General features: G+C 43.1%; 2 protein-coding genes across 2 annotated transcripts; both read right to left on the bottom strand.

Moving 5' to 3' along the window:
- Positions 1–205: 205 nt before the first annotated feature.
- Positions 206–2,570, bottom strand: LOC123095792 (adenylosuccinate synthetase 2, chloroplastic). The gene is made up of 4 exons (XM_044517357.1): positions 2,227–2,570; positions 930–1,622; positions 529–840; positions 206–442 (listed from the first exon to the last, which is right to left on the bottom strand). Exons 1-4 carry the CDS (start codon positions 2,515–2,517, stop codon positions 272–274), a joined length of 1,467 nt encoding a protein of 488 aa, XP_044373292.1. The 5' UTR covers positions 2,518–2,570; the 3' UTR covers positions 206–271.
- A 1,096-nt stretch (positions 2,571–3,666) lies between these two features.
- LOC123095791 (pescadillo homolog) lies at positions 3,667–9,242 on the bottom strand. Its single transcript, XM_044517356.1, has 14 exons — positions 9,096–9,242; positions 8,910–8,995; positions 8,549–8,677; positions 7,633–7,752; positions 7,422–7,547; positions 6,960–7,044; positions 6,761–6,871; positions 6,539–6,632; positions 6,102–6,382; positions 5,891–5,998; positions 5,614–5,735; positions 4,983–5,184; positions 4,656–4,871; positions 3,667–3,915 (listed from the first exon to the last, which is right to left on the bottom strand). Exons 1-14 carry the CDS (start codon positions 9,117–9,119, stop codon positions 3,820–3,822), a joined length of 1,800 nt encoding a protein of 599 aa, XP_044373291.1. The 5' UTR covers positions 9,120–9,242; the 3' UTR covers positions 3,667–3,819.
- Between the last annotated feature and the right edge of the window lie 3,223 nt (positions 9,243–12,465).

The raw sequence follows: 12,465 nt of genomic DNA, 5'->3' as shown, positions 1-12,465 counted from the left end.
TTCATCCATTTTGATCAGATATAACAAAACAAACACAGCACAGCACAGTTCAGCAACCCAGACTGATCATTAGTCTTCGTGGCCCCAGCGTACAACATTGGGTTGTGCCTCCATCGTACAACGTTGCAGCTGAGCTTCATTGAGGATGTCTGAATCCTAACTCCAGTCAGCAAATGGCTTCATGAGAAGCAGTAAAGAACGCAAATGGATCGAATCATTGCCCAAATGTGGATCTTGTATAAATAATAATTGACATGTCTGACAAAATCCCCTATTTGTATATAAGGGCGTCCCGCCCGGGTCCGACACCGATGTAATGGACAGGGATACCAACCAGCTCCTCTATCCTCTCCACGTACAGACGAGCGGTCTCCGGGAGATCATCGTAGTCCCGCACCGAGGAAATGTCCTCCTCCCACCCAGGCAGGGCCTCGTACTTGACCTACACCAGCACAGACCACCGTCAAGCCAAGCAAATCACACGAACGTAATACAAGCATCACAGGATGTTCTTCATTTCTTTGTTACCTTCGTTTGCTCCAGAAGATCGAGGTCTGCCGGGAACGAGTCGATCGCTTTGCCATCTTCGGTGCAGTAGGAAGTGCCCAGCTTGATCTCCTTCAGCCCGGTCAGCACGTCGAGTTTCGTCAGGTTCAGGGATGAGAAGCCGTTGATCTGGCAGCAGTATCTGAGCGCGACTATATCGAGCCAGCCACAACGCCTGGGCCGACCTGTTGTGGTCCCGAACTCCATTCCCGATGCACGGAGCAAATCACCGGTCTTGCCCAACAGCTCCGTTGGGAATGGGCCAGATCCAACCCTGGTTGTATAAGCTTTTACCTGCACGGAGAAATATGTCAGATTTTGGAGCGGAAGACTGAGTGGCTGACGAAGAGAATGTTAAGCGGTTCAGAGGTTACTGAGCCCACCACTCCGATGATATCGCCGAGGGTTCTTGGAGCAATGCCGAGGCCAGTACAGATCCCCCCAGCTGAAGGACTTGAGGAGGTAACAAATGGATATGTACCAAAGTCAATGTCTAACATGGTAGCCTGACCACCTTCAACCAATATTTTCTTCTTCTGCAAGATCGACTCATTCATGAAATGCACAGTATCAGTTATGTAAGGTCCCAGACGTTCGGCAAACCGTTCGTACTTCTCGACCTCCTCTTTGAGGGTCTTGCTGCTATATTCAAATCCTTTGAACCGCGTAGCTGCATCTTTCAGCAGGGTGTTAAGCTTGGCACCGAAGGTGTCCATATGCCGCAGATCACTGACCCTGAGCCCGTTCCTGATGACTTTGTTCGAATAGCATGGCCCGATCCCCCTCTTTGTCGTTCCTATGAAGGAATTCCCGAGCTCTACCTCTCGGAGTCCATCAACAACTTGATGAAAATCAAACAGAAGATGGGCGCGATCTGACACCAGAATTCTCCCTTTGCATGAAACTCCGTTGGACTCCAGCCCATCGATTTCTTTGAAGAACCCGGGGAGGTGAACCACTGCCCCGTTACCAATCACACACTGCGTGTTCTCGTTGAGGATCCCCGATGGAACGAGGTGCAGTGAGAACTTCTTCCCCTCGGAATTGTATATGGTATGCCCAGCATTGGCTCCACCCTAAGAAGTAATACAAAACACCCTACACGTTAGAAAGAAGATAAAACAGGCATAATCAAATTTTATTGCACAAAGCAAGTCCAGGCAATACAACCAAATTAAGCTAACTGACTACAATCGTAACAGTTAATCAAATTTTATGCAGTTAAAACAGCTAACCAAATTAAGCTAACAGTTAAGCAAGTCCAGGCAATACAACCAAATTAATCAAATTTTATTGCACAAAGCAAGTCCAGGCAATACAACCAGTCTATTCTGGATCATTGCAGCTCACCTCGTACAATATTTCAGGTGAACTAGGTGGTGCATACAACCAAGTTTCTGAAAGAAGTGTGACCATATCCCTATTTTAACCCTCAACAAGTTAGGATGTCAGAAACAAGACCATTATAAAACAACGGAACTCGTCAATATTGTGAGAATTTACAACATTTTTTAACAAGTCGAAGTTGTATGGTCCGTTTCTGGTTGCACGATCGCCGGACAAACAAAGGCATTGAGCAATTTGAGCTGTGGAGCAATTGATCGAACACCGTCCGGGCTAGACAAGCGAAGGCATTATTCAGCAGCAAAGAGCGCGAGAGAAAGAAAGAGAGTGGGAGACCTGGCAGCGGGCGACGACGTCGAAGCGCTGGGCGAGGATGTCGACGAGCTTGCCCTTGCCCTCGTCCCCCCACTGGGTGCCGAGCACGCCGGCCACCTGGCTGAGCGACTCGAGCCGGCCCCGCGCGGCCGCGGCGGCAGAGGACTCCTCCGCGACGGCGGAGACGGAGGCGGCCCTGAGCACCACCACCCGACGTAACCGTAAGCGCGGCGCCGGCGGGCGCGGCCGCGGCCGCGCGGCGGGGAGGAGGTACGCCGCGGGGTCCAGGGACAGGAAGGCGGAGACGGGCATGGCGCGGACGGAGGGAAAAGACGGGGCAAGTTGAATGCGATGGCTGTGGAAGCGCCGTTATCCCCTCGGCTCAATCCAAAAATTAGTAGTCTGAATTGTCACAAGTTTTAAAAAATAGTCTGAATTATCTCAATTCAAGTTTCAAAAAAAAGGGAGAATATCATATACAGAAACCAACATTCGGTGAAAACCACGAGAAAAATATGTTTAAAAGTTTCAAAAAAATCTGAAAAAAATAAGAGATGTTAAGAGGATAATGTTTTATTGTCACATAAAATTTTCAAGGTTAAACACATTACGATATGTGAGCTATAAAAAAAGACAAAATCAGTGATGAATAGTGCCGAACAGTAATGTCACTATTCAAGGGCTGAATTTGTCTTTTTCATAGCTCACATCTCGCAATGTGTTTCAAATTGAAATTTTGCATGGCAATAAAACATCACTCTCTTGACATCCCGTATTTTTTTAGATTTTTCCAAAACTTTAAAATATGGTTTCCATGAAATTTTCATTGAATATTAGTTTCCGTATGATATATCCCCTACAAATAAATCGATGGTGAAATAAAATTAATTTTAGATTATTTATATCTACATTAAGTATTGCCAACAGTCTCTTAACATTTAGCACCAAAATTAATTTTAGATTATTTATATCTACATTAAATATTGCCAACAGTCTCTTAACATTTAGAGGATCCGGTTCCCACCCACACATATTTGGGCAATTTTGGTCCCTCCCTCCGTTCCATATTACTTGTCACCAGTTTAGTACTCTCTCCGTCCCAAAATAAGTCTTTCAATATTAGTACAACTTTGTATTATTAGTACAACTTTGTATTAAAGTCAGTACAAAGTTAAGACACTTATTTTGAGACGGAGAAAGTACAAAGTAACAGCAAAAAGTAATATGGAACGGAGGGAGCATGAGGCTGTCATAGGGTTTTATTTGAAATCCAAATCCTAACATATTTCTAAGTGAATTGGCAGAATAACATTGCTTTCACACCAGGGGAACAAAGGACCCTAAGGAACATCAGGTTACGAAAGCCGAGAAATGGAGCCCGCCAGGGGACGCTTCTCAGTCCAATCTCGCTGAAGAATGTACACAGATAAACAAATTCAGATTTGGTCACGATCAACTAGGTGAGCACAATGATCGCAGATCAAAATTTTCCATTCAGGTATCTTGGTACATCCAGTCAATGCAAAACAACATAAATACCACAAAGGCGGATACTCATCACTCGTAAAAGTGTATCATCGATTCGGATACTACAACATAATATGCCGTCCCGCATCAGCGACGTTTAGCTTTAGCAGAAGCACTGGACTCGGCCGCCTTCTTCCTTTGCTTGAGCAGCTCCACTTTGCTCTTCTTCCTATCATTGCTAATCTGCAAGAGCGCGAACAGTACCGGATCAGTTATACACCTCAAAAATGCCATCATCCGGAATGGCAGGTATTAGCGTCGATGCAACTTAAGCGCCATTTGTATCAGAAAAGTAATGATCCAGCTGGGCATTTGCATGCGTCGACAATTTTGTGGCACTAGAAACATGACCAAGAATCACCAAAGAAAAAATGTGCAAAAGAACTCGCTAAATCATGGTGGGCTGGGTCACCCCATACGCCCATGGTAAAAAAAGCTACTCCCTCCGTCCCATAATATAAGAGCGTTTTTGACACAAAACGCTCTTATATTATGGGACGGAGGGAGTACTCTATAAGATGAAACGGACAAGGTGGCCAAGTATTTATATATACGTATCCAACAATGAACCTACACTAATGCACGGGTAGAGAAATAGCAAACATAAGCCTATGGGTAAAAAGAATCTACGGGGCAGATAAAGATGCTGCACAAATAGGTGTTGGTGTATCTTGAACAAACGACCAAAGTGGTGTGGTCTCATCAGCCATCAACTTCAATCCACTGGCTAATATTAATAATCCACTGTATTGCTATGAAGACTCAATTAAACCCACAGAACCAGCCATTAAATTTTTGAATAAAGTTTGACAAAGGGAACAAATGAGATCTCGTTCAAAAAGACTAAATTGTAAACAAGCAGAACAATACAATACTGTAATTAAAGAGTAGTAGCTATAGTGCCATGGTACAAGGAGATGTACCTGCATTGCTTCAATAAGGCCTCTCTTCCTCCTGGAAACGACAGACTTGGCAATGTCATCAGCATCCTTCTCAGCTTGGTCAATAGCTGCCTGGGCCTCATCTTCGTCAGCAACATCGGCTGCGCTATCAGCCTTCTTATTTGACAAATTAGAGAAAGTAGTTCCCTCAATTTCCATCTTCAGCTCCTCGTGGTATTTCTTCTCTTGCATCTCCAACTTTGAAATAGAAGGGGGATGGCGACATTTACACGAAGTGCATGAATGTGCAAATAAATAAATAAGACAGAAGTACAAGAGACTTGTATACTGAAAAGGGAAGGAGCTCACCTCCTTCTTCTTTTTAGCAAATTCATTATGCTCAGATTTTGCCTCTACTATCGAATTGCCCAGATCTTCATCGCCTAAACCTGGCAGAGGCATAACTTGGTTTTGACCAGCAGATTTATATCCCTCCAAGGTCACTGCATAGTCAGGTATATGACCCTCTTTATCGTTGTCCACAAAAGGAGATATATGTGGTGGAGGCACCCTAAGATCAAAAATAATAATATCAGCATCATCACTGCTGCATGAGTTAAGCTACTTGAAAACAAGTTTTGCGTAGCACACTTAATAGGCAGTAGACAAAAGCTATCAGCTCAGTTATAAGCGTAAAGAATACTAAAGAAGGAAGGCAGACAATATCATCATTGTTTAATGGTGTTTAAACACAATTTGATGAATTTGATGTGGAACAAGCATTCAGCTAAGCTAACAAGTACGGTGTCAATATTACATTACACAAATCACAATTTTAATGATGCTACACACAACCATCAATTAGTTGAGTTAGTTTTAAAGGGTCTTTAAACAGATAACACACAGTCCTAATTCGTTACTTTAGCAACAGGAATGTGCATACTTAAGTGATGTCATGTGTATCAGCATATACATATGATACATAACCTGGGAGACATACCTTCCAACGATATAGTCATCTGTGGGAATTACTTTGAGAATGTTTACACAATCGAAAATCCATTGTGGTTGAACATAATGCCTGGAGAGGAAAACATGGCTCTGGGTTGGCCTGTCAACAATCTGCAAAACAACATGACGATACTTAATAGTCAGCAGATAAACTACAATGAGAGGGCATGTGTGCAGTGGAATGAAGTGGGATGGTATCTTGTGTAGAGGAAATCTAGACCAATCTTGATACCCCTGGTAAAAGCTCATGGGCAAGCAAAATCTACCTGATGGGTGATATCTTGATCTGTTTCATCAAATGGAGCTCCTTCTCCTTCCCACGAAACAGTTCCTCCAAATGCCGGAATTATAAACAAGAGAGACTCCCTAGGAACCTGAGAATGAAGAGGAAGATAATAAAAGGATATACGATATTGAAGCCAATGCAATTAATTCAAAAACAATAGCTTTGCAGTAATAATAAATTCACTTTAATACCTCACGACTTAAGTAGAACTTAAGATCTTTGAATAAAGTCCTGCACTCTTTAACGCTTTCCTCTTCTGTATCATCAGCAGTTGATTCTTCTACAAGATGCATTAACGCACCAGGTTCATTAGCAGGTAGCTGATGTTGAAGCTGTGCCAATCTGAGCTCAGACTCGTCAGTTTTTGAGCTCTCTTTATTATTTTCAGTCTCTTTGTCTTCAATAAGCCCATTAGACTCTGGATTTCCCGGCAGTCTTCCAGAAGACATATACCGGGACAGCGCATAGAGCTCTGGTACGAACATCAGTGAGAATGTCAAACAAAGAAGAGTCAAGAGAAATGTAGCAAAAAGAATCCTAAAACAAACATGGTACATAGTATGAGCACGAGCACATAAAGGAAACAAACATGCTAGCTAGCATGACTATAACAAGCACCAGTACTTACCAGCAGCCAAAGCTTCTAGACGAGGATCCAGAATAGGCGGATAGTTCACATTTATTGAATGGTAAAGCTTGAAGTTCACAAATCCTAGAAGAGTCTGCAGGCAGGACAGGATTTGGTAAAGCTTGCAGTTATGTCTATCCACTAAACTTATTTAAATGGATGTGATACTGCTGAGTAAGCAGGAATGCACGATAACTGAAGAGTATCCACAATCTCGCCTACCTCGTAGAATTCCAAAAAGGTAAGCATCACATTGAAGTCGACATCATCAGTTAAAACTTGCTGAAGAGCATGTGGAGTAAGCCAAGTGATCTTTTGCCCTTGAACTTCAGCCTTCAAAACGTAGTAAAATTATAAACATCGACTATAAATGACTAAATGTGCGCAAAGATATGCGGATACACAACTGCACAAAACCTACCTGGTAGTATATGCCCTTGACAGATATGAATGTCTTCCGCAGGGAATTAGTTCGAGAAATATATGCTTGCCATTCATGGCTTAACCTACAATGTGCAAGAATGTATATTAGTAGTGCAAAATAAATCTCTGAAAGAAGCAAGCACCAATTTGCCTTTGCATTTGCATGACAATATTCTGACATTCAACACAGGTGGTGCACAAACTAACAAGGTGAGAATATGGATTTTAGCAAAATCCAGGTATTTCATGGCTGCTGGAAAAACTGTTACAACTTTCACATCCTCAAATTCTTACGGTCCCAACAAAACAGATCAGACACAGAGGTGCATTGTAGTTGCTAGAAAGGTGAGGAAGGTCAAACTATGATAACAGAATCTCTGGGAGCAGGAACCTAAACACCGTGTGTGGGTTATGTGTGTGAGGTTCTGAGAGAGGATTCACTAATCCAGAAGAGGGATACCTGCGGCAGTTATGGATTCGCTGTACTTGCACACGTTCGCCTTCAATAGCAGGTAAAGCCGCAAATAAATGCACCATCGTTAGGCAATCATCCAAGTCTCTGAGAGCATCAACAAAAGATGGATATCTGTACAAAAACAAAAACAAAGACACGCATGTGAGAGACCAGTCTGGATAAAGACCAAAAGAATCAACTTGAACTCACTCATTACCTTTCAATGATAAGTCTATCAAGTTTGTAAGTCGGTGGTCGGTTCAACAATCTGTCAGCCAGATCCCTGTTTTTCTTAGCCATAGCCTTTTTAACTTTCTTTCTGTGAACCTTGATTTCTCTGATAAGATGAAATAACAATCCAATTAGGAAATCATAAACTATTAACGAGCAATTAGTCATTGTACCGTAAAATATAACCCAGCAACATCATTGTCATATACTCGCGATTTATTTACTCCAAGCAAAAAAAAAACAGTGCAGTTAGATACCATAAGTCAATATTGTCAATCATACAAACAGATAAGCCAGGATTTTCATGAGCAGCGATCAAGTAACCACAGATTGCTAGTCTGCATTACAGTTATCAAAATGTCACTAGCGACATACTAAATACAGAGGGTGCAAATTGAATAGGTAGTGGCGCATTGATTGACTACACTAAGTTTGTTTTGACTTCCTTTTTCGCTGATGGACACTAGCACTCTAGTGATGAAACTATAGCTTCCCACTTAAGGTCACTATTTCCTCTGCCGCATGCTCCATTCAACGACGAGCTGGCAGTTACCAGGAGCAAATAAATCACACAACTAAGAAATAACTCATTCAGAAAGCTTTGAGATGCTTCCATCCTGGTCACCTCAATACAAAAAAATCAAGAGTCCCTGCCAGTAGGGCCGTATAGATCAGACCATCCATGGTCGCATTTAAGGAATGTGAATCGACAAAACACAGGGTAAATGGCATCTATTTAAAATGGAACATAAAATTGCAACCAAATTCAATTCCCGAGACACTAAATTACCCCCTGATGATACAGAACGAAGTGCAGCTAAGCAGCAAAGGGAGAGCAAGAAATCCCTTTTACAGTTATATCAACCATGCGGCAGACTTTGGCAAGGAAGCTAGCCAAGTACCTGAACTTCTCAATCAAAGGGTCATGGGCAAGGAAGGCGATGTCCTTCATGTGGTAGTAGGTCTTGTGGTTCCCCTCCACCTTCTTCTTGGGCTCCCGGGGAAACACTCCCTTGAGAATGCATAGTTTCCTGCAGCAATTTGTGAAGAAGAAGAAAAGTTAACCCAAAACCACAGTGACTTCCCATGTAAAATCTACTGTGCCATCCTAATTTCGCGGCACGCGAGCCGGACAGAACACGTTGAATTGGATTAACATCGGCGCCGCCGAAGATTTGGCCGAATTTACTCGCGACGACCGCTCATGAATCAGCGGTCGTCTCATCGGCGGTGAGTGTCAGTGACGGGGAGCGAGAGGGAGACCTGAAGACGGCGAGGCTGATCTGCAGGTACTTGACCGCCTTGGTCCTGGTGATGTACTTGGCGGCGTTCCCCTCCTTCTTCTTGCCCTGAGCACAGCAGAAGAAGCAGCGGGTGAGGGACTCTGCCGGCGGCGCGGAGAAGAAGGGCCTCGGGAGAAAGGGAGGGGAGGGGAGACGGGAGGGTTACCGCGGGGCGGTAGTGCTTCGGCATGGCGGCGGCGGCGGGGGGCGGCGGGAGCGGTCGCCCTTCGGGGAAGGGTGGAGGAAAACGAGAGAGGGGGGGGTGGGTTTTAGGGTTTTGGGTTATATGGCTGGACCGCTGGAGCGGAGTGCGGTCGGTTCGGTCGTGTCTGCTCCGACGCAGATATTTTCTTCCCCTAGCTTTGCTTTGGCTTGGCTCTCTTAAATAAAAACCCCACTAATTTCACTTTTTTTCGCATCTGTTTATTGGCCGTGTGAGCCAAAATGCCCCCGTTTCTTCTTGGATTGCTTATCACTTGTGTCACATGGTGAAACGCCTCTGCTAACTTATGTCAAAACCCTGTTTCGGACACATGATGAAAATGGCAATTGACACGATGTAGCTGGCTTTTATGTTTTTGAAAGGCTGCATTCAAAGCTGAGCAGATTCATTGTTGCCGTTATGTGTGAATATCATCCAAGGTTCTTCGAATTGAAGAAAACTGTGCATACGGATTGTTTCCATTCATCAATCTTAAAGTGCAGAAGGCATTTTAGGAGTAGCTTGATATCGTTGGGTCAAAATGGAGCTTGGATATGTTTCAAGTGGCAAACCTTGTGTTTCTAATTCTTATGTGAGCTGTATTTTTTCTAGTGGCTAATGAATGGAAGCAAGCTTCGAGGCAAACTTAAATGGTTGGCTTGATATACGAGCAGGAACTCTATTAAGTAAATTGTCATGTACTCACGACACATGAAAACAAGCAAATCGGTTATAACGTGTTGGGTTGTTTCTTTGTCATTAAATAAATGAATCATGACAAGGAACATATCTCATTTTTATGGTCAACAAGTCAAGGAGAGGAGAAGAAATACCCCTTGGTTTCAAAGTATTCAAAATTCACCCACAAAAATGGGTTCGATTTTCACCAAGACAAACTGAAGGATCAAAGATGTCGACAGCGCCTAGAGTCAAGTGCGGAAATATAAGTAATCTAGAAATGCCTTGGCTCCCTTCCACTAGGGGTAGCTCTTGGGGTGAGCTCCAAACCCTCACAAACGATCCCGGGGCACAACCACACGACTTGGAAGCTCCCGGGAGACCAAACCGTCTAGGGTTCCCCCACAAACCCAAGAGTAATAAGACTTGCAATGATCTCGCGAGGAATCGATGAAATCAAGCTTGGGTTGGATGAAGAGTATAGATCAGGTGTTCCTCTTTCTCTCTCTAAAATACGGAATGGATTGTGTGGTTGCAGAGGGAGGAATCGAAGGTGTAAGGTTTTGGATAAAATGGTTTGAGCAGTCGTGAGTTCGTCACCTTCCAAAGGTGGAAGAAAAGGTGTTATACAGCCAACCCTAAAATTTGCTTGTTATGGCCTTCTCAATAAAGCCAAATGTTCCGACCAAGTTGGATGTTCTGACATGTCAGATGTCCTGACATATGCTCCGAGGCAATCTCCGAGGCTATCCAGTAGCTACTGGACATAAGTCGGATATTACCTCAGAGTGCCCAGACCTCCGACTGGGCGGATACTAAGTTGGACATCCCGACCCAATGCCTGACCCTGCAACAGGGGCAAAACATGTGGATTCTTTAGGTACTCTTTCTAATATAAATTGTGGGGGGTATTTGACTACATTGTACAAATATTCCACATGAGATCCAAAGCACGTCCCGTCTTAATATCACGGCATACCTACAACTCAAAACGAGGAATCGTCGTTGAGAAAATGACATATTGTCTTTCTTTATCCTTTTTGCTTAGGGGGTTGTCGACCAACGAAATGTTTCACTCTCATAAAAGTGTAAACTAAAAGCATGCTCGAAACAGAGTTAGTCAACTAATTGCTATTGCCATTAACACAAAAAACCACGTAGGGGCAAATGTCCTTTCATAATATTTTTTAAGAGTTCGACCACAACCTATATATAAGGAAATGTGTTAATATGTACAATATCAAGGATGCGAATACATACTGTGCAAAAATATATTGCATTATGATCAAATGAAACTAATTAGGTGTGGCACATTATGATGTATTTTATGTAGACTTGTTCTGATTTGGAGAAGTTTGATGTGGGATAGCGGTAGAACTTCAAGTACTTTACTAGCACAATGCTCGTGCGTTGCAACGGGAGAAACATATTCATAGCCTCACAGCGGGAGGGACAATTGTCTCGCTTTAAACGGATTCTACCTCTTGAGCACTGCGTTGGTTTTTCCTTGAAGAGGAAAGGGTGATGCAGTAAAGTAGCGTAAGTATTTCCCTCAGTTTTTGAGAACCAAGGTATCAATCCAGTAGGAGGCCACGCACAAGTCCCTCGTACCTACACAAACAAATAAAAACCTCGCAACCAACGCAATAAAGGGGTTGTCAATCCCTTCACGATCATTCACGAAAGTGAGATCTGATAGATATGATAAGATAATATTTTTGGTATTTTTATAATAAAGATGCAAAGTAAAATAAAAGGCAATAAAAATAGCTAAGTGTTGGAAGATTAATATGATGGAAAATAGACCCGGGGGCCATAGGTTTCACTAGTGGCTTCTCTCAAGAGCATAAGTATTACGGTGGGTGAACAAATTACTGTTGAGCAATTGATAGAATTGAACATAGTTATGAGAATATCTAGGTATGATCATGTATATAGGCATCGCGTCCGAGACAAGTAGACCGACTCCTGCCTGCATCTACTACTATTACTCCACACATCGACCACTATCCAGCATGCATCTAGAGTATTAAGTTCAAAATAACAGAGTAACGCTTTAAGTAAGATGACATGATGTAGAGGGATAAACTCAAGCAATATGAAATAAACCCCATCTTGTTATCCTCGATGGCAACAATACAATACGTGCCTTGCTGCCCCTGCTGTCACTGGGAAAGGACACCGCAATATTGAACCCAAAGCTAAGCACTTCTCCCATTGCAAGAAAGATTAATCTAGTAGGCCAAACCAAACTGATAATTCGAAAAGACTTGCAAAGATAACCAATCATACATAAAAGAATTCAGAGAAGATTCAAATATTGTTCATAGATAAACTTGATCATAAACCCACAATTCATCGGTCTCAACAAACACACCGCAAAAAGAAGATTACATCGAATAGATCTCCACGAGAATCGTGGAGAACTTTGTATTGAGATCCAAAGAGAGAGAAGAAGCCATCTAGCTAATAACTATGGACCCAAAGGTCTGAGGTAAACTACTCACAGATCATCGGAGGGGCTATGGTGTTGATGTAGAAGCCCTCCGTGATCAATGCCCCCTCCGGCAGGACGCCGAAAAAGGCCCCAAGATGGGATCTCACGGGTACAGAAGGTTGCGGCGGTGGAATTAGGTTTTCGTGGATGCCTCTGTTG

Source organism: Triticum aestivum, chromosome 4D (assembly GCF_018294505.1).
Source record: "Triticum aestivum cultivar Chinese Spring chromosome 4D, IWGSC CS RefSeq v2.1, whole genome shotgun sequence".
In the NCBI taxonomy this organism is placed as follows: Eukaryota; Viridiplantae; Streptophyta; class Magnoliopsida; order Poales; family Poaceae; genus Triticum; species Triticum aestivum.
This window is presented reverse-complemented; position numbering and strand designations above follow the sequence as displayed.